At 39.4% G+C, this 20,854-nt stretch overlaps 1 protein-coding gene across 2 annotated transcripts; it reads right to left on the reverse strand.

The window, feature by feature from the left end:
• Positions 1–247: 247 nt before the first annotated feature.
• Positions 248–10,519, reverse strand: eda2r (ectodysplasin A2 receptor). 2 transcript variants are annotated; one of them, XM_045692324.1, is made up of 10 exons: positions 10,299–10,519; positions 9,004–9,103; positions 7,572–7,750; positions 7,286–7,374; positions 6,764–6,928; positions 6,458–6,559; positions 5,627–6,243; positions 3,560–3,605; positions 3,097–3,216; positions 2,695–2,835 (listed from the first exon to the last, which is right to left on the reverse strand). In XM_045692324.1, the coding sequence occupies exons 2-9, from the start codon at positions 9,085–9,087 to the stop codon at positions 3,131–3,133; spliced, it is 1,368 nt and encodes a 455-aa protein (XP_045548280.1). In that variant the 5' UTR covers positions 9,088–9,103; positions 10,299–10,519; the 3' UTR covers positions 2,695–2,835; positions 3,097–3,130. The 2 variants fall into 2 exon arrangements, with proteins under 2 accessions (XP_013992992.1, XP_045548280.1); XM_014137517.2 differs by lacking the exon at positions 3,097–3,216 and having other exon boundaries at positions 248–2,835; positions 10,299–10,511.
• Between the last annotated feature and the right edge of the window lie 10,335 nt (positions 10,520–20,854).

Below are 20,854 nucleotides of genomic sequence, written 5' to 3' on the forward strand. Positions count from 1 at the left end.
ACCTGTTTTATTTGGCGCATGTGAATACAACAATTTTGGACCTAGACTTGGCACAGCCTATAAGACAATATTTCATCGCAGTAGAACATCATCCTACTCATGCCACCTGGTGTATAATATTGTGAACTACCTCACATTTGAATTTCCACTATATTTTCATAATATTATGGATTAAAGTGCCAGAATTATATTATTATTTTCAATAGATCACCAACTAGAAATGTCATATCACAAAATAAGACACACATTTTCTTTTACATATAGCATGTTTGTCAATCTCAAATTAGATGGTCTTTCTGGGAAGTCAGCTTTGTAACAGTTTACAGTTTTACCACATAAAAAACAACACCATAAGGTATAAGCAAATGATATTGGTATGGTTGTAAACAATACATTATGATTTTGGTTGCTAATACAAATTGGTTGTCTCATTGATGTCACTGAAATCATGATATCTACTGTAATACACATAGAGAACATCAGAGGGCTCCATCAGCTTGTTCATGACTGTAAAACAGTAAAATAGCTTTACTTGACCATACAATATAAAAGTAATAATATCCAGTCTCCTATAGATGTACAATTATTGTACTTTTTCTATTTTTGACTGTGGATTGTGATGTCTTCGTGTACATTTATTGTTATTCTATGCTGTACTTGTTTGGAAAAGTAAATGAACAATGCTGAGAAAAACTCAAGTTTCATTTCTTAACAAAATAATTTGTGTTGTTACACAATGTGAAAGCCTTGCTAAAAGGTAGCTTAGTAGAAATGTCAGTAGTGTGGCATTAGTTCTGCAAATCTTAATTTTACATCTGCTTTTCAATTATGTACTGCAGAAATACAGCAACTGGCCATGTTTTCTGTTCAAATCTGTCTATGACTATATACTTCTTTATTACGTAATGTTTATGACAAATTACATCACAACACAATTACCATGAATAGGAATGTAATTTTTGTTTTGTTTACAAAAGTCCAAAACATGTATAAAAAGTAATACTAATACAAAATTCAGTACAGCCATTAACATAGTTTGTACAGTATGCATTTAAAAGAATGTATCTTCTGACAAACCTTTTAGATATGAATGCATCATTTTCATGGATAGCATTTGATGCATGACAAAATATCTGAAACATAGAGTAAATTATGTCACATTAACATACATTACATGTGAAACCAGGTAAAAAATAACATTTGATCTATTCCGAATAAAAAATATAGCTGCCCAGGCTTGATGACAGAAAGGACTCAAGATTAATAGGATAAAAAAAATCAAGCACCCTATCATGTAGGAACTATCTTCCTTTATGTGGAATCAGTGAAAGCATTACCATGTTTATCTCTCAATACCACAAGGACATCCATGATAGCGATGACAAGTTTCAAGTTGATAGGCCACTATGTAGTGGATTTACAGTGGTTTAAATGGACACGTAAAATCAGATTTTTGATTTGTCAATAACTCAGCCATCTTTCGACCAATACGTTAGCTGAAACTAAGTTATGGCATGCACCATGGGCCTACATTCCAAAGTTGGTGTCATTTGGTCCAATGGTTCATGAGATTTAGATTTCAAATATGAATCTACTGGTATAGTGTGGACATCTTTGAATGTACCAACATTATTTTCTCAAATAATTATTTTCTCAAATGCTTTATGGACTACTGTCCAAAGACAAAATTTGGAGTGAATCTGACTTTTAGTCGATGAGAAGATTTAAAACAATTATTTTTAGTATTAGCGTTATATAGTGAAAAAAGGGAATTGTTAATAGTGTCCATATTTTTAAGATATCAATTCCAAGTGTAGCATGGCTCATCGTGGTAATGTATTTGATTATTCTAAAAAGTTTCAAGTTGATAGGCCATTTTGGGGTGGATTTACAAAGGATTTAAATGGACACGTAAAATCGGTTTTCCTGATTTATCAATAACTCAGCCATCTCTTAACCAATCGCTTAGCTTTTCTCAAACTAAGTTATGAAATGTACCATGCGCCTACATACCGAATTTCATGAGAAGAAGTTACCTATGGTTCATGAGAAATTTTTCAAAGGTTTTCCAAAATGTCCAAGATGGAGGAAAATCTGTCCCGACAGACCTTATGGGTACTTGAGGCAAATTTGTTCAGTATGGGGAACAACACCTAGATACAACGTTTCAAGTCTCTAGGTCAAATGAGGCGGCGGATATGAGGGTTTAAGTGAGACTGCTTATAACAGTGCCACATATAGGTCAATCAGTGCCATTATATTTGACCAAGTTATTCAGGTCTCTAGTTTCTGTGTGTAAAATTTGAAAAAAGTTTCCAATGTGTTATTTGACCATGTCAAGGAAAACAAATAATCTAATACTAACAATAGGTTTTACAGCTTTGCTGTGAACCCCTAAATGTTTACACATCCACATATGAGTTTGAGCAGTTATGTTGTTCCAGGTAGGTTCTAGTTCAGTAGTACGCATACTGATCATATTATAACCTGTTGATGTCAGCCTTCTAGGTTGTGTTGGCAGAAGTGTTGTTAGCATCAACAGTTAGCATGTTCATCCTGTGGCATAGCGCTGCAGGGCATATTCACATAGCAGGAGCAGGGTGTCAGGCCTTTGCAGGAGATAGAAGGTGTGGAGCAGTTCAGGTACCGTCAGCAGAGTGCAGGAGGAAAGGTACCGAAAGACCTGATCAAACCCGCGCAGGTCTTTCAGCAACTCGTGAGATATGCCCATCTTCAGCGCCACCTGCTGGTAGTTCTGTACTCCTGGGAACGTTGGGTCCAGCTTCAGAGCCAGAGAATCCACCAAGGCCTGCGGCAGCCTGCCTAGACGGACACCTGGAAGTAGAAGATTCACAGGCCAATGGGGAAATGAGCGCAGATCCCCCTGACCACCTACCACAAGTGGTTAACTATTCAGCTATTACTGGATGTTACTGTTTCTACATTCAACATTTGAGAATGTCTCATGGACAGTGACAGTGTGCAAATAACGGTATCCTCTGCAGACCACACACCAGGTCAGTTGGTGTGTTGCTTCACCAGGAAGCCTACAGGTAGCAAATTCTAGCAATTGTATCATGCTGTCATCATTACTACCTCAGGACTAGCCCATGCTGTAAAGGGAAAACATTTATCCTCTTCTTGAATATTTAGCCAGTGGTGCCAAGTATGCAGCTAAGTCTCTTGGCACAACGATTGTCTGTTTCTCCATGTGGCCTGTAGAACAGTAAGACATTGTATATTTGACTATTCCTCTTGGCCAAGATAAAGACATGTTTTAAAACCATCAAGACACAATGAAAAACAACTTTAAAAACTACTGGTATAAACTGCTGCATTAACTTTGAAATCCAGAACCATCAAGCACAAGATTTGAATCTGTGAATACGTAGCTCAACTAAATCCCTAGCCACAACAGCAACAGAACTTCACCTCATCAGTCACATATACTGTGTATTGTGGTTTCTTTGAGATTTGCAATGTTTCATTTTGTTTCTGTTGAATGTGCTCCAGCATTAAAATAAGCTTTAGATATCAAGTAAACTGAAGAATAACCCACCTTGCATGATTCGGATACACTTCTTCAGCAGGCTCACGGTTTCCATCTACAAATATAAATATTAATGAATGAATACTTTTTTTGCTTCGTCCAGGAAAACATTCTCTACTAAATGAGTGAATCTGTAAACTTAATTTGTCACAGCTACAGTGAGGGAAAAAAGTATTTGATCCCCTGCTGATTTTGTACGTTTGCCCACTGACAAAGAAAGGATCAGTCTATCATTTTAATGGTAGGTTTATGTGAACAGTGAGAGACAGAATAACAACAAAAATATCCAGAAAAACGCATGTCAGAAATGTTATAAATTGATTTGCATTTTAATGAGGGAAATAAGTATTTCACCCCCTCTCAATCAGAAAGATTTCTGGCTCCCAGGTGTCTTTTATACAGGTAACGAGCTGAGATTAGGAGCACACTCTTAAAGGGAGTGCTCCAAACCGCAGCTTGTTACCTGTAAAAAAGACACCTGTCCACAGAAGCAATCAATCAATCAGACTACAAACTCTCCACCATGGCCAAGACCAAAGAGCTCTCCAAGGATGTCAGGGACAAGATTGTAGACCTACACACGGCTGGAATGGGCTACAAGACCATCGCCAAGCAGCTTGGTGAGAAGGTGACAACATTTGGTGCAATTATTCGCAAATGGAAGAAACACAAAAGAACTGTCAATATCCCTCGGCCTGGGGCTCCATGCAAGATCTCACCTCGTGGAGTTGCAATGATCATGAGAACGGTGAGGAATCAGCCCAGAACTACACGGGAGGATCTTGTCAATGATCTCAAGGCAGCTGGGACCATAGTCACCAAGAAAACAATTGGTAACACACTACGCCGTGAAGGACTGAAATCCTGCAGCGCCCGCAAGGTCCCCCTGCTCAAGAATACATATACATGCCCGTCTGAAGTTTGCCAATGAACATCTGAATGACTCAGAGGACAACTGGTGAAAGTGTTGTGGTCAGATGAGACCAAAATGGAGCTCTTTGACATCAACTCAACTCGCCGTGTTTGGAGGAGGAGGAATGCTGCCTATGACCCCAAGAACACCATCTCCACCGTCAAACATGGAGGTGGAAACATTATGCTTTGGGGGTGTTTTTCTGCTAAGGAGACAGGACAACTTCACCGCATCAAAGGGACGATGGACGGGGCCATGTACCGTCAAATCTTGGGTGAGAACCTCCTTCCCTCAGCCAGGGCATTGAAAATGGGTCGTGGATGGGTATTCCAGCATGACAATGACCCAAAACACACGGCCAAGGCAACAAAGGAGTGGCTCAAGAAGAAGCACATTAAGGTCCTGGAGTGGCCTAGCCAGTCTCCAGACCTTAATCCCATAGAAAATCTGTGGAGGGAGCTGAAGGTGCGAGTTGCCAAACGTCAGCCTCGAAACCTTAATGACTTGGACAAGATCTGCAAAGAGGAGTGGGACAAAAGCCCTCCTGAGATGTGTGTAAACCTGGTGGCCAACTACAAGAAACGTCTGACCTCTGTGATCGCCAACAAGGGTTTTGCCACCAAGTACGAAGTCATGTTTTGCAGAGGGGTCAAATACTTATTTCCCTCATTAAAATGCAAATCATTTTATAACATTTTTTCTGGATTTTTTAGTTGTTATTCTGTCTCTCACTGTTCAAATAAACCTACTATTAAAATTATAGACTGATCATTTCTTTGTAAGTGGGCAAACGTACAAAATCAGCAGGGGATCAAATACTTTTCCCCCCCACTGTAGCTAATGATGTCTTAAATGACAAGTGGGAAACATGAAACAAATTATCTATGGGCTTCCAGTCTCTTGCCTATAATGGGAGGGTATCACAACTTATGAGATCAGCCAGTGTGTGTGTGTGTGTGTGTGTGTGTGTGTGTCTTTACATTGCATCCCATGGCCACAACTTAAGAGTGAAATGAAGGGTGCCATTTGCTTGAAAAAAATTCTGTGTAAGCATAAAATACAGCTACATCTAGTGACTGCTCACTCAAACTCACTACTGTTGAGTAAATGGTCATCTGTGTGAGAACAGGTGAAACAACTCTGTCTTTCCTAAAGGTAATTACCGCATTACTGCCTCCCAGACTTCTGTTGCAGGGTTGTTGACGGCTGCTCCAACAGCTGTCAGTTTGCTCCTCTGGGCAGTCAGATGGACTCCTCCTCAGTTGTCTTCCTCCTAACCTGTCTCCGGATGAGCCGTCCCTAATCTCAGATATTTCAGTAATCCCCAGGCTCACAGAGCTACAGTCTGGGTCTGTAGTACTGTCGAGGTCCAGTGTTGAGACTGCAGTGCTGTGGAAGTCTAGCTCAGTGCACTCCACTGGGACATGCTGATGGAGAGGGCTCTCCTGCAGCTCAGAGGCACAGTATCCCTCACTGCTCTGCAGGAACAGGGACCCTGCGACATACTCCCCACTGTCTATTGGACCCACAGGGATCTCCATTGTGAGTGGGACGTCCCCACTGACTGAGGGCGGCTCAGAGGATATCTGACAGACAAACCCAGATGAGCAGTTACTGCAGGTGGAGTTCTGCACCAGCGGCTGGGTCACCAGGAGGTATCTGTGGTCCTGAGTTTTAAGGTCAGGGCTTAGTACAATGGACCCCAGAGGGACAATTATGTCCACTTTGGACTGCAGTCTGGCCAATGTTTCTGCAGTGGTGGTAGAGTTATCACATGCACCTGTAGGAAGACAGGTCATCAGAGGGTTACATTAGTACCCTAACAAACCCCTTATGAACCATGCGTTCACAAATTGACTAGAATATGAGTCAATTCGGGGACGTTTAAGGCCCTTATTCATCATGTGTGATGTCTGTTTTAGTGAGACATCAATGGACTACTAATAATGTGCTGGTCAATAAAGCGTGGTGGGTGGTTTTACTCTGATAATTACCTGAGTCTTGGCCTTCCTGCTCCAGGTTCAGTGTGACCCTGTTCACTGGGTATGCTGCACACTCCATGTCATTCTGACTTGTGCTTTGAGGAGCCAGGCATCCTTTCAGAGAGAGAAGATAATTAATGAGCTAGAGGAGGCACAGTTTGAGGAGGATTACTTGTACCCTGCGTGTTACTATAAAAGTGATTTCAACAAACACACTGACAGAATCCACATTATTACAGTTTCATCAGTGGTTGTGTGAAAATCTCATGCAACAAAAACTTCATTAAAGGAGAGATTTGCATGTGGATAATGAGATACCTTTAAATATTTTCTTTAGTAAGGTATGTCTGAAGTATATAAACAAGGCAGCAGCTAGGATGATTGCCATGGTAACCAGGGCTACAGAAATTGTGGCGTTAACAGCAGCATTATGGGCTGGGCCTTCTGGGCTCCAGACCTTTTCCACATCAACTTCTCTGCTTCCTGCAAAACAAAAGGATTCAGGTTGGTGCTGAGCAAACGGCTGAGCAAATGCTTAAACACACAACATTTATTTGATGTTTTAAATTTCTGACTTTGATCCTTTGGCAAATACAATTATTATAACACTATTCTATTAATAAAGAACAGTGTTATAATTCTTAAATATCTCATAACCCAAACAATTCATTCTCTACGTCAACAATTGCACACAGAAAATTAAGCTAATAAAAACATGGGTAATTAAGTTTCCAGCACATGGAGGTAATTTTCTAATATAACAGTAGGCTACACAATTGACATCAATAATGAAGTTGTTTTCCTTTCTCAGAGTCCCGTCCAAGCTTTACTGAGACTTACGGCTGCACTGCTGCTCAGTAGTGGAGGAGGGACCACATGGCATGCACTCCAAGTCCTGCAAGCCATCTATCCGTGTCTTACTGTAAAAGCTGAAATCAGATAAAAGTAGAGCAGGAAAAAAAGTCTGAAATAGTTATATTTCAAGTAAACGAGCTAATAAAACTAAGTCCACATGTTCTGTTCTGGATGAAGAGCTTTTATGACTTAAAAGCACAGATATGGCTTAACTATAAAGATGTGTAGATACTATATGTAAGAATGCGATGAGATAATGTACAGTACAAACCCTGGTAAACACTCCCCACAGACTGCATTGCTTTTAGAGGTGCACAGTGACTTCTGGTGCCTGTTTATGCGTTTACATGACTGGCAGAATCTGCAGAAGTGGTAACCCCGACCCTCTTTATAAGTCTTGACATTACAGGGGATGCAATAAGCCGACCGTCCACTTCCATAACCACAGTCCTGCCGGGAAATAAGAATCAAAATATACAGTGCAGACCTGTTTACAGCTAAGGATTTCACTGAAGTGAATTTCTTAAGCAGACGGTTGCAAAACAGAAATAGAAGTGAATATGATGATTAGAGGTCTAGATTACAAAACACATGACTGTTCCCCCTTCCAATGAGCACTGGGGTTATTTTAGGTCATGGGTAAACCCAAATGTGAAGATCCTTAGCATGCCTGCCAAGTGGACTTGTGTGGATTTGGAACAAAGTTCTCTGCCAGTGGAATTATGTTAGAGTGAGATCACCACAGACAGTAAAACCAAACTTTTTGTGGTTTCATAAAAATGTAGGATGTTCATTTGAGCCAGTTTGCTACAGCAACAGGAAAAGTGAATTATTATGTGGATAACTAATGGACATTTCTGTAGGGGTTGAGAGGCTATATTTTTCTAAAGGAAATATCAAGGCCGACATTTCTCAATGGAAATTACACATTTCAGAAACTTTTTTAAACCTAAAATACACTACACGTTTTACATTTCCTGTATTGCAGGAAAGTTATCCTGCAAATTAAGGATACAATTAAGATCCTACACCTGTTGTAATGACAAATCCTGGTTCTGCAGTAAAAGGTGTGAACATTTGAACCTTAAAACATTTAAAGGAAATTGGGATCCTAAACGTTAAGAGAAATCCCTAACCGAGTTATCGTAAGCACCAGAGCTAATAAGTCTCCTCCGTTCCTAGAAGAATCTAATCTTGACACTCAGAAATGGGGAAATGGGAGTCGACACCGGGAGTTGACGTGCAAGGAGTCGATGAATCAATTATTTTGGAGTCAGTTGGAAAAATGGCAGAGAAAGGCAAGCGACAACTGTGAAATCCTGTCTGGCAATACATTGAGAACTTCGATGAGAAGTTAATGCAAGGTGGAATTGAGTTACAGTAATGGTAGTACAGGTGTAATGCTTAATCATTTGAAAGGGACGCACCGTGTGACCCAAACATGAGACCCAAACCGTTGCAGGCAGCAGCACAGCTGCATTCTGAATTCACGTGGAATTTTTCTTATTTTTCTTTTTCTTATTATTAACTCAAAACCCATAATAAAATGTCCGTTAAAACGTTAAGAAATGTTTTCCATTCGTCACACGTCTACTGCTCAGCTGAGTTGATAGGCTACTAGACATGGCCTATCTGTCTATAGGCCTATCTGTTTGTTGTGAAAACAAAACAAAAATATTCCTCTATAATGTAATAACACCCACCTCTGACAGCTCTTGTCCTGGTCCACATTGCAGACATGGGTGGCAGTTCCCATTCAAGTAGTACTGGGTTTCAGAACAATCCATGACAGCAATGTAACTCCTAGAAAAATTAAATATGTATGATAGTTTATAGCTCAGTAGTTAGCTCCTTTTTTATCTTTATAATTAACACAGAGTAAAATGGAAACAAAATGCATAGAGATTGCTGTATCTTAGCCACTGCACTGAATATTGCATTTTTTAATTTTATTTATTGAACCTTTATTTAACTAGTCAGTTAAGAACAAATTATAATTTACAATGACGGCCTACAAAAATGCAAAACGCCTCCTGCAGGGATGGGGACTGGGATTAAAAATAAAAATAAACAAAACGCACATCACGACAAGAGAGACAACACAACACTACTTAAAGAGAGACCTAAGACAACAACATAGCATGGCAGCAACACATGACAACACAGCATGGTAGCAGCACAACATGGTAGCAACACAAAACAGGGTACAAACATTGGGCACAAACATCACAAAGGGCAAGAAGGTACAGACAATACATCACGCAAAGCAGCCACAACTGTCTGTCCATGATTGAGTCTTTGAATGAAGAGATTGAGATAAAACTGTCCAGTTTGAATGTTTGTTGCAGCTCGTTCCAGTCGCCAGTTGCAGCGAACTGAAAAGACGAGCGACCCAGAGATGTGTGTGCTTTGTGGACCTTTAACAGAATGTGACTGGCAGAACGGGTGGTGTATGTGGAGGATGTGGGCTGCAGTAGATATCTAAGATAAGGAGGAGTATTGAATACATTGAATGAAATGTATTGCTTGTGTGCATGTTGAACAACGTTCAATATCCCATCACTTGATGTCACTGAAGTACACAAAAAATGCAGACAACAAAACACAAACAAGAGGATATAGAATTACAGGAAAAGAATGTCTAAAGCTGAAATCAGCTAGGCTCCATCCATCATCTCTATGTGTTGTGTTGAGGGGTGAAAAGCAAGATAACACTATTGAGAAAGAATACACGCAGAGGTTTTAGCATACTGTATCCTCTACTTTAAATTACAACCCTGCAATACTAATATTGATTGGTGAGATTACTTAACAGTTTTATGAAATGCCATAAAGCAAAACCACTAAGGTTGAACAACAGCTCATTGGCAACTGGAAAGATCATTCATTACCAGCGGTGCGTATCTGATACAGCCATCAGTTAGGCTACAAGCTAATAATTTACACCTCCCACCCTTAGTATCACAAGACATTTAAATATATATCACTGTCACATTACCTTGATCCATACGGTTTACGAAGATACTTAAACACACTTTTTTAAATCGTTTTCACGATCCTATACTTTAGCACGCTATCGATAGGCAGTGCCACTTCATCCAATTTGGACATGCCCTGACATGCCTTACAGACTTGCACGTCGGGCGGCCAAAACCATCATCATTGCGCACTAATTAGGAAACTTCTGTAGTTCTGCGTAAAATTATCTATAGGGAATATGCAGCCGTATCTTTGTTAGAGCAGTGCTGGAATATTGGCTAATTACAGAGAATAAACACACGGTAGAAGACTGCCTGTGTAATAGTAGGGCTACTCTATGTGCAATGTAGTAGACCTATAATAGCATGTGTACAGTATGTAATAGATAAGGACTGTGTAGGCTAATAGTATGTCTCTGTGTAATTTAAATGATCAAAAATAATATTAATTAAATACAATTGTTTTTGTGACAACAATTAAAACATTTTAATGTTTCTCTCGGCTAGAGAATTATAGCTCATTTGAGTTATTTAGAAATTGTTGTCCTAGTATGAAAAGTAAACATCAAATTGCTTCAATTGGCGGTTTAATATGTGCTTGTCAGTAAAGGATCAAAACTGCGGTAACACAATCTTTCCTCATAATTTCACAACATAACACACCAGCATGTTGACTAATGTTGGAGAATGCATTTTCCCTTCATCCAGGGTAGACTAAATCTCTGTCAAGTTTTGATACTTCTCTCAATAGTGTACTTTCAATTTGTGCCATCTCCATTGTTTACTTCTAAATTCCATCCACAAAATTCCATCGCTGACCTGGTTACTGCTTGAAACAAGTTATCTTTTTCCAAGCAAAGCATTGTTCAGTCTACATAGGTCCACTTACTTATCATCTTTCACGAAGGACAGGGAGTAATCCAAGTGTGGGATGACTTTCACACAGTCTTCATAACCCCCTAAAACAAACCTTTGGGGTAGGCTACAGAGAATCAATATCCACCCATTGTAAGAGGACATCAAAATGCTCAACCCTCTCAGTTGAACTGTAGACTAAATCCTTTATTTGAAAGCAGCCAAACAATGTAGATGTGACTCAGATCACATAGTCCAGTTGATGTTTATCATTTGCGGAGGGTGATGTGGAGAGGAGCAGGTCAGAGTGGACCATTGGTAATGGAGGTGAACTGTACTTAGGTGACGTTTACTTTAGACCTGGAGACTCCTGTCATCTCCTTAGAGCCAGAAACTATGCAGATCAGTGGGATAACGCAGCATTATGTAAGTCAAGAGGACGACCTTCTTTCAATATCGGGTCAGTTACACCACAGCTGCTATAGTATAGGGTATGTATGGATTCAATAGACATGACATAATGTTCTTCTGAAAAGCCTCCAAATTCCATTGTTTGATATAGATGACATGGAGATGTCTGATTGTTGAATGTGCCTTGCATAATCTTTTCGAGAAAGTTATGGGAAGCTAAGTATTGTTTGTCGCCAATATGTATGTTTTAGCTGTTGGACAGGTGTTATGTTTTGTGAGAACTAGAGAATTCCATTGGATGAGGAAACAGAGGTCATGCACAGTGTCACGAACGTCGTAGGAACATTCAGACCAAAGCTCAGCGTGATATCGGTTCGACATATTTTTATTATAAGTCAACCGCACAAAACAAAAAAATTAAAAAATACACGACACGTGAAGCTACAGCGTGCTCACAGGCAACTACACATAAACAAGATCCCACAAAACACAGTGGGGGAATGGCTGCCGAAATATGATCCCCAATCAGAGACAACGATAAACAGCTGCCTCTGATTGGGAACCATACCAGGCCAACATAGAAATAAACACACTAGATCACCCACTCTAGTCCCACCCCGACCTAACCAAAATAGAGGCTCTCTAAAAGGCTCTCTATGATCAGGGCGTGACACACAGTCTTCATCAGACTTAAATGCCATTGTTACGGTGGAGGAGCCTTCTGTATTCTGGTAGACTACAAACAAGAAGATAGTGAATTCTCTCATATTCATAATCTCAACTATTTGCAGTGAATGATGTGACCTTGGTATTACACTGTTGTGCTTACTGTCTTTGTCATTCCAACATAATTTTCCTAATATCGAATGTAGTCCTCTAAGAATGCAAACATCATTATGATAAAAAAAAATAACAATAGGCTGATGGCAATTTAGTGTGTGAATGTATGCAAACAGTTCGATTACTAGTAATGTTACTTTCTACAACTGTACTCTATTATGGAAAGAAGCTCCGCCCACTGTCTCAGAGTGCCTGCAATGTCTCCCTTTGACCCAGCAGGGAGACTGGCTCATTCACTGTGCTTCTCTTATTCAGAAGAAGCACTCAGACTACCTAAGAAAGTGGAGTGCTGACTTTGTATAGTGTGGAATGTTATTTTGTAGCTAATTCGTTTTTTTTCTCAATTTTCAAATATTGCAGCATTTTCTTCCCATCTCTTTAACAATGTTTAAAATAGCTAAACTCAATTTTGGTGTCATGAAATACTTTTCAAGATGTTTATTTCTCAAACTCAAAAAGGAACTGTCACCCAGTGCTCACCAATAGGTTTATGTTTAGTTTACTGTCATGTGGTGTTAACCATGGATTTATTTACTTTGTTTACCACCAAAGGACAGTCATTATTTTTTAAATACGTAAATAAGTCAATGTCAAAGCGTTATTCAAACATGTAGCCATATTTTGCTAGGTCAACAAAGAGGCTTCTGTATCTAACCATAAACATAAGCAAACAGGGCATTAATGTGACCGTTTTAACAATGCATCATAATGCTGTCTTAGCTGCTTTGGAAGGAATCTCGAGTGCTGACAGAAAGCAGCCAGTGGTCTTTTACCTAGTGCTGTGTAGCCTACTTGAAGGACTGTTTTTTGATCCAGTGGGAGCTGGTCCTCCGAAGGCCATGAAGGACTGCCAAACACAGACAGGCGGACACAGAAATGCTTAAGATAAGAACCCTGACGGAAACATTTAACACCTGCAGCCAAAGGGAAAAAATGTAGTTTTTGTCAAACACATTTGTCGCTTGCCCAAGTAACCTCGCCAGCTCCCTAAAGAGATAATCACCAGTTTATCCGTAGCTCCTCATCACCATGGGAAAGAGGAATTTTCCAGTGTCCTGATAATATTACAACCTGGAACATGCTTTGTCTTAAGTGGTTTCAAGGGTATAAAACAGAGCATTACAGTAATCATCCCATCCATTCTGAAGCCTAAACATCCTTTAAAAGATTACCCACAAAAGGACAGCATTTTATGAAAGTAAGATATGATGTTGGCTGTGCTATTGTCTGATATACTTGTCCATATGACTTTATCAAGGACAAAGATGCCCATGTCATTTTGGTCTAATAAATCTCATTTTACTGACTGGACAGTCAGCAGACTTTAACTGGACAGTCCGTGTCTTTGAAATGTAGTATATATAACAAGACATACAGTCATTTAATGTTACCCCTGGGAGGATTTATACTGTTTTGTCGCAGTGTGCCTGTCACTGCAGAGTTAGTGGTGACTTGTATGAATCCATGAAAAATATGAACTACTTTCTACTTTTACCACATCAAATTTCTGAGCTACTGTATGTGATTTTAGATCATCCAATGGCACAGTGAACACTGACCAGATGACGTTGATAAATCTTAGTGAGTTCCATCTGGCTGCTTCTCCTTTATTCTCATAGGCCCATTGCAGACAATGGTATTTGGCACAAGTGTATTGGTCCACATCTCTTACACACCAGACATGTTGGATGTGACTAGGCAGGAAGAACCCAAAATTCAATTGGAATATCAGACTTCTTCTCTTTTGAAAGGATGGTTACCGTACCAATGATAATATTTAATCTGTGGGTAGCCTCAGAGTACAGCACAACACAACCACAGCAGAGCCTTGCAGAAGTGGTTCCAAACTTTTACTCGACCCCAAATTGACACTAGAAAATGCAGGGAACCACACATGGACAAATTATATTCCCTAGTTAACGCTGTGTGTTCATATTCACTCAATTTTAGGTTCTACACGCTGTCTCAACATATAATAATGACATGAAAGCGCATTCTAATAGTGTAAGTTATTAGTTGACACTAAAAGGTTATATTCTATACCCATTTGAAGAGAAAACATTTCTTATTTTGTTTGATAAGATTACAGATTTTTTTTCAGGGGACCCATTTCAATTTCAAGGGACCTCACATTCGGGAACCCAAGTTTGGGAACCACAGCCTTACAGGAAGAGTGGCGGTAGGCCACTAGGCACTAATAGCTCAATGCACTGCAAGTCACCTCTGTTGTTGTTTATAAAGCCAAGCTTTAAATGATATCAGACAATAGGCAGAATCTACTGCACACCCAGAGCTGATTAGTGAAGGTGCTGGAGGCAAAAGGCAAAACTGGAGAAACAGGAAAAAGTCTCTGCAGACTGCCAGTCAGATGCACTTTTCTTTAATAGTGAATAAGCTTTCGGTCAATGATATCAAACAACAAATCCCTTATGGTTCAAGAGTCCTAAAACATGAGGTTCCTTTGCCAAAAGGTACCTGCCAGGCATTATGCAATATACAATGACAATCCTTTATGAGAGCTTCACATAGTTCAAGTAACAGACACATCTCAACATCAACTGTTCAGAGGAGACTGTGTGAATCAGGCCTTCATGGTTGAATTGCTGCAAAGAAACCACCACTAAAGGACACCAATAATAAGAAGAGACTTTCTTGGGCCAAGAAACACGAGCAATGGACATTAGACCAGTGGAAATCTGTCCTTTCGTCTGATGAGTACAACCGCCGTGTCTTTGTGAGACGCAGAGTAGGTGAATGGATGATCTCGTGTGGTTCCCACCACTAAGCACGGAGGAGGAGGTGTGATGGTGTGGGGGTGCTTTGCTGGTTACACTGTCAGTGATTTATTCAAGGCACACTTAACCAGCATGTCTACCGCAGCATTATACAGCGATACGCCATCCCATCTGGTTTGCGCTTAATGGGACTATCATTTGTCTTTCAAAAGGACAATGACCCAACACACCTCCAGGCTGTGCAAGGGCTATTTGACCAAGAAAGAGAGTGATGGAGTGCTGCATCAGATGACCTGGCCTACAAAATCACCTAACCTCAACCCAATTGAGATGGTTTGGGATGATTTGCACCACAGAGTGAAGGAAAAGAAGCCAACAAGTGCTCAGCATATGTGGGAACTACTTCAAGACTGTTGGAAAAGCATTCCAGGTGAAGCTGGTTGAAAGAATGCCCAGAGTGTGCAAAGATGTCATCAAGGCAAAGGGTGGCTACTTTGAATAATCTCAAATATAAAATATATTTTGATTTGTTTAAGTGTGTTTAACACTTTAACACTTGAATGAGTAGGTGTGTCCAAACTTTTGACTGGTACTGTAAATCCATAATTTCAAACATGATTTAAAAGCCTATTTTACAGAGAATGTTACAAATTGGAATATATACTGAACAAAAATGTAAGGGGGGGGGGTGCTTGAGCAGTATTTCTGTCTGTAATAAAGCCCTTTTCTGGGGAAAAACAAATTCTGATTGGCTGGACCTGGTTCCCCAGTAGGCCTATGCCCTGCACAGTCATGTGAAATCCATAGATTAGGACCTAATGAATTTATTTAAATTGACTGATTTCTTTCTATGAACTGTAACTCTGTGAAATCTTTTAAATTGTTGCAGGTTGCGTTTCTATTTTTGTTCAATATATGTAATAACTTACTTTGAAGAGATGGTGATTGGCGTTTGGTAGTCTAAATTCAGTATTGCCATTTCCTGATTGAAAGACTTCTCACGTAACAAAAAACAAATTCTCATCTTCAGAAGCATCTGCATTCACCACATTTTGTGTGGTTATCCTTAGATATATTCTCCAGACTTTTACAGAGGGAATTGTTTATTCTGGATAAAATTTTCTTCAGAAAAATGTGCCAAAAATGCTTTTCATGTACATGTCTTCAGTATTTTACAGATAGAAATGTAAATGTCTGGTCCTGTAGTTTCTCAAAAAATGAAACCAACATTTTAAGGCTCACTTCACAGAGACCAGAAAAATGGATTTGCAGGATATGCAAATATGTGCATATTTAATGAGCTATCGCCTCATTTGCATATTGTTTATACAATATTTTAGTATCTGTATCTGCATTCAACTGGTAAAACTTGATTGTGATATGATTAAGAGGAAAAAATACCCTATTAGGGTGTGATGCCTGGCCTTAAATATTTATCCATATTTATATTGCTGACTTTTGGTAAATATGTACAAAGCAGCATCACAGACAGATGTTGGCTTGGCGACTCTTACACATAGGAAAATGACAAACCATGTGGAACTTATTAAAAAGGGGTACAGTATATAAGCCCCTTAGTCTTATTATTCACACACATTAGAATAGGAACAGGGGAATAAAGTGATCTTCTGTACTCTTTTTCAATGGTTATGTCTAAATAGTCTACAGGCATTTGGCCTACATCCTCTGTGGATCAGGTTGGAAAATGTGGAATGTTGTACAGTTGAAGTCGGAAGTTTATATACACTGTAACGGCTGTCTTCAGAAATGGACCAAGGCGCAGCAGGTATGTGAATACTCATATTTCATTTCAAATAAGGAGTAAAGCATCCACTTAACAAAACAATAAAGGTGACAACAGCAACAGTTCTGCAGGCTATAAACGCAGTGCAAAAACAACCACCCACAACCCCAAAGAAAAACACACACACCTATATAGGACTTCCAATCAAAGGCAACGCAACACACCTGCCTTCAATTGGAAGTCCCAATCAACAACACAAACATTCCCATACACAAAACTGCCACGTCCTGACCCCAAAACTAAAACAATAGCTCCATCTGCTGGTCAGGACGTGACATACACTTAGGTTGGAGTCCTTAAACTCGTTTTTCAACCACTCCACAAATTTCTTGTTAACAAACTATAGTTTTGGCAAGTCGGTTAGGACATCTACTTTGTGCATGACACAAGTAATTTTTCCAACAATTGTTTACAGACAGATTATTTCACTTATAATTCACTGTATCACAATTCCAGTGGGTCAGAAGTTTACATTCACTAAGTTGTCTGTGCCTTTAAACAGCTTGGAAAGTTACAGAAAATGATGTCATGGCTTTAGAAGCTTCGGATAGGCTAATTGACATCATTTGAGTCAATTGGTGGTGTACCTGTGGATGTATTTCAAGGCCTACCTTCAAACTCATTGCCTCTTTGCTTGACATCATGGGAAAATCAAAAGAAATCAGCCAAGACCTCAGAAAAACAATTGTAGACGTCCACTAGTCTGGTTCATCCTTGGGAGCAATTTCCAATAGCCTGAAGGTACCACGTTCATCTGTACAAACAATAGTAAGCAAGTATAAACACCATGGGACCAAGCAGCCGTCATACCGCTCAGGAAGGAGACGCGTTCTGTCTCCTTGAGATGAACGTACTTTGGTGCGAAAAGTGCAAATCAATCCCAGAACAACAGCAAAGGACCTTGTGAAGATGCTGGAGGAAACAGGTACAATGTATCTATATCCACAGTAAAACGAGTCCTATATCGACATAACCTGAAAGGCCGCTCAGCAAGGAAGCAGCCACTGCTCCAAAACCGCCCAAAAATAGCCAGACTACAGTTTACAACTGCACATGGGGACAAAGAGTATACTTTTTGGAGAAAAGTCCTTTGGTCATAATGACCATCATTTTGTTTGGACGAAAAAGGGGGAAGCCGAAGAACACCATCCCAACGGTGAAGCACGGGGGTGGCAGCATCATGTTGTCGGGGTGCTTTGCTGCAGGAGGGACTGGTGCACTTCACAAAATAGATGGCATCACGAGGCGGGAAAATTATGTGGATATATTGAAGCAACATCTCAAGACATCAGTCAGGAAGTTAAAGCTTGGTCGCAAATGGGTCTTCCAAATGGACAATGACCCCAAGCATACTTCCAAAGTTGTGGCAAAATGGCTTAAGGACAACAAAGTCAAGGTATTGGAGTGGCCATCACAAAGCCCTGACCTCAATCCCATAGAAAAGTTGTGGGCCGAACTGAAATAACGTGTGCGAGCAAGGAGGCCTACAAACCTGATTCATACCAGCTCTGTCAGGAGGAATGGGCCAAAATTCACCCAACTTATTGTAGGAAGCTTGTGGAAGGCTACCCAAAACATTTGACCCAAGTTAAACAATTTAAAGGCAATGCTACCAAATACTAATTGAGTGTATGTCAACTTCTGACCCACGGTGAATGTGATGAAATAAATAAAAGCTGAAATAAATAATTCTCTCTACTATTATTCGGACATTTTACATACTTAAAATAAAATGGTGATCCTATCTGACCTAAGACAGGGAATTTTTACTAGGATTAAATGTCAGGAATTGTGAAAATCTGAGTTTAAATGTATTTGGCTAAGGTGTATGTTAACTTCCGACTTCAACTGTACATGTATTACAGGGTAACTCTGGTTAACTCCAGTTAACTCTGAATATCTATCTAGTTGTTACTTTTGTCTTTTGTTTTGTCTTTGATATTTCATAATACATAAATCCCTGACATTTCCCAGTAAACCTATTTAAGTGGTAATACTGTATCAATCGCCAAAACTACAGTGGGTTAAAATCCCAGCCATAGGTGGAAAAACTATTTATTACTCTGTTCACTGTTTGTAACCTTTAATTAAAAAAAATGCTATAGCCTTGGCATTTCTTCTCTTGGAAACCTTGCCTTTTTCCTCTTTCCCTCTCCCACACATTCACTCCTCTCTCTTCACCCTGTTTCAACTGGCCAGCCTTACATTAAAGAATGAAAATCACAGACTCGCATGAACAAAGTACATTACTCTTTTTTTCACAAATCTTGTCTGATATCTCATATTAAGCTAAATTGGGAGTCTTAAGTTGGATCCCAAAGATACATTCCGAGGGTACAGAGACAAGTCATTTCAGCTGAGACACTGTTTTTGATCAAATGTGTGAATAACAATGTCATTATTACTTATTACTGTAGGCGTCCCCAGAAATCTACCTCGCTGGAGCTGACATCCTAACTAGTGCATAAGTATGCCTTTGGAGCAAGACAAAGTGCAATTTAAATTAACTTTTTTACTACAGCATTCTGGGACAGTAATTTATTTTGGATTTTGTTTTGAAGTCAATTAATTCATTAATCACATAATACATTGGGACTTATAGTACATACATTGTAGATGGTTCTATTGTGTATGTTTCAGGGTGGTCTGGATAGTCCATGGACAGCATCTCTCTCTCAGCAGGAACCACAAAAGATTACTCTATTCATAGTTTTTCAATCATGTAATTGTAATTCATAGATGAAAGCCCTTCTTGATTCAATGATTTCAACAGTACTCCCCATCGGGTTATTTCCTGCATGTTTTGTCTTTTGCACATAATAGAACTCCCTGTTCTTACTCTCCTTCAAAAAAGTGGAGGAGAACTATACATATTCTAACAGTCATTTTAGGTATAAACTGGAGTGATGTTAATGAATCTCATCTACTATATCCTATAGGAACTATTTTGCTTACTGTAAGCCCAATTCTGAAAAGACAAGGATATGGTAAAGACCGAAGCTGAAATGTGTTTCTTGTTATGTCTGATATCTAGGACCCAGAGATTACTTGGTCAAGTCAAGTGATCCGGAAAACTCCTGTCCCTACTGATGATACATAATAAAATACATTATATGGATATGCTGTTGGTTTGTAACCAGGAAGCAACAAGGGGATTGGGATCAGGAGGATATTGTTTCAGAGAGATCTTGAAGAGCAGATGCCCCAGTGGTTCACAGTGATATTGCATTGATATCTGATCGGACATGTTGCCCATATTGAACCCCATAGCTATTATACCATCGTCACTTACGCTGTCCAAACCAAGCAGTTTTTTAACACAACTCTTGGTTATAACATTGCCTCTATTATACCAGTTCTTTGTCCTGCAACAAATTATTTTGTCTCCACACAAGATTGGCATAATGATGACAGAACGTGTTTTGTTTTATGGATTATTATATACTATTTGTCTATAAATTAAAATATTGAAATAGTTCCACAAAAAAATCACTAATTCCTAACCTGGCATGTATAGAATGGGATGGCCTTACTGAACACGCAGACAGCCTTGAGTTAACCCTCTTAGATACAATGTTCTGTTTCAAGGTTGACTTTCATTAGAGATTTTGACCCAGCCTACAATAGATGGGTCGTGGTGTGATGTTTGTTAATTAATATACAAAAGTTCATGGCGTTGATAAATATGAAGCTACATACATACATTTAGTACTTGTGTAAGTATTCAGAATTTTGACAAGTGTCACGTCCTGACCAGTAAAAGGCATTATTTGTCATTGTAGTTTGGTCAGGGCGTGGCAGGGGTTGTTTGTTTTGTGTGTTTCGGGTTTTTTGGTTTATGTTCTATATTTTCTATTTCTTTGTGTATATCTAGTTTTCTATTTCTATGTTTTTTTTTTCAATGACCTCCAATTAGAGACTGTTTTTGTCG

Source organism: Salmo salar, chromosome ssa13, assembly GCF_905237065.1.
Source record: "Salmo salar chromosome ssa13, Ssal_v3.1, whole genome shotgun sequence".
In the NCBI taxonomy this organism is placed as follows: Eukaryota; Metazoa; Chordata; class Actinopteri; order Salmoniformes; family Salmonidae; genus Salmo; species Salmo salar.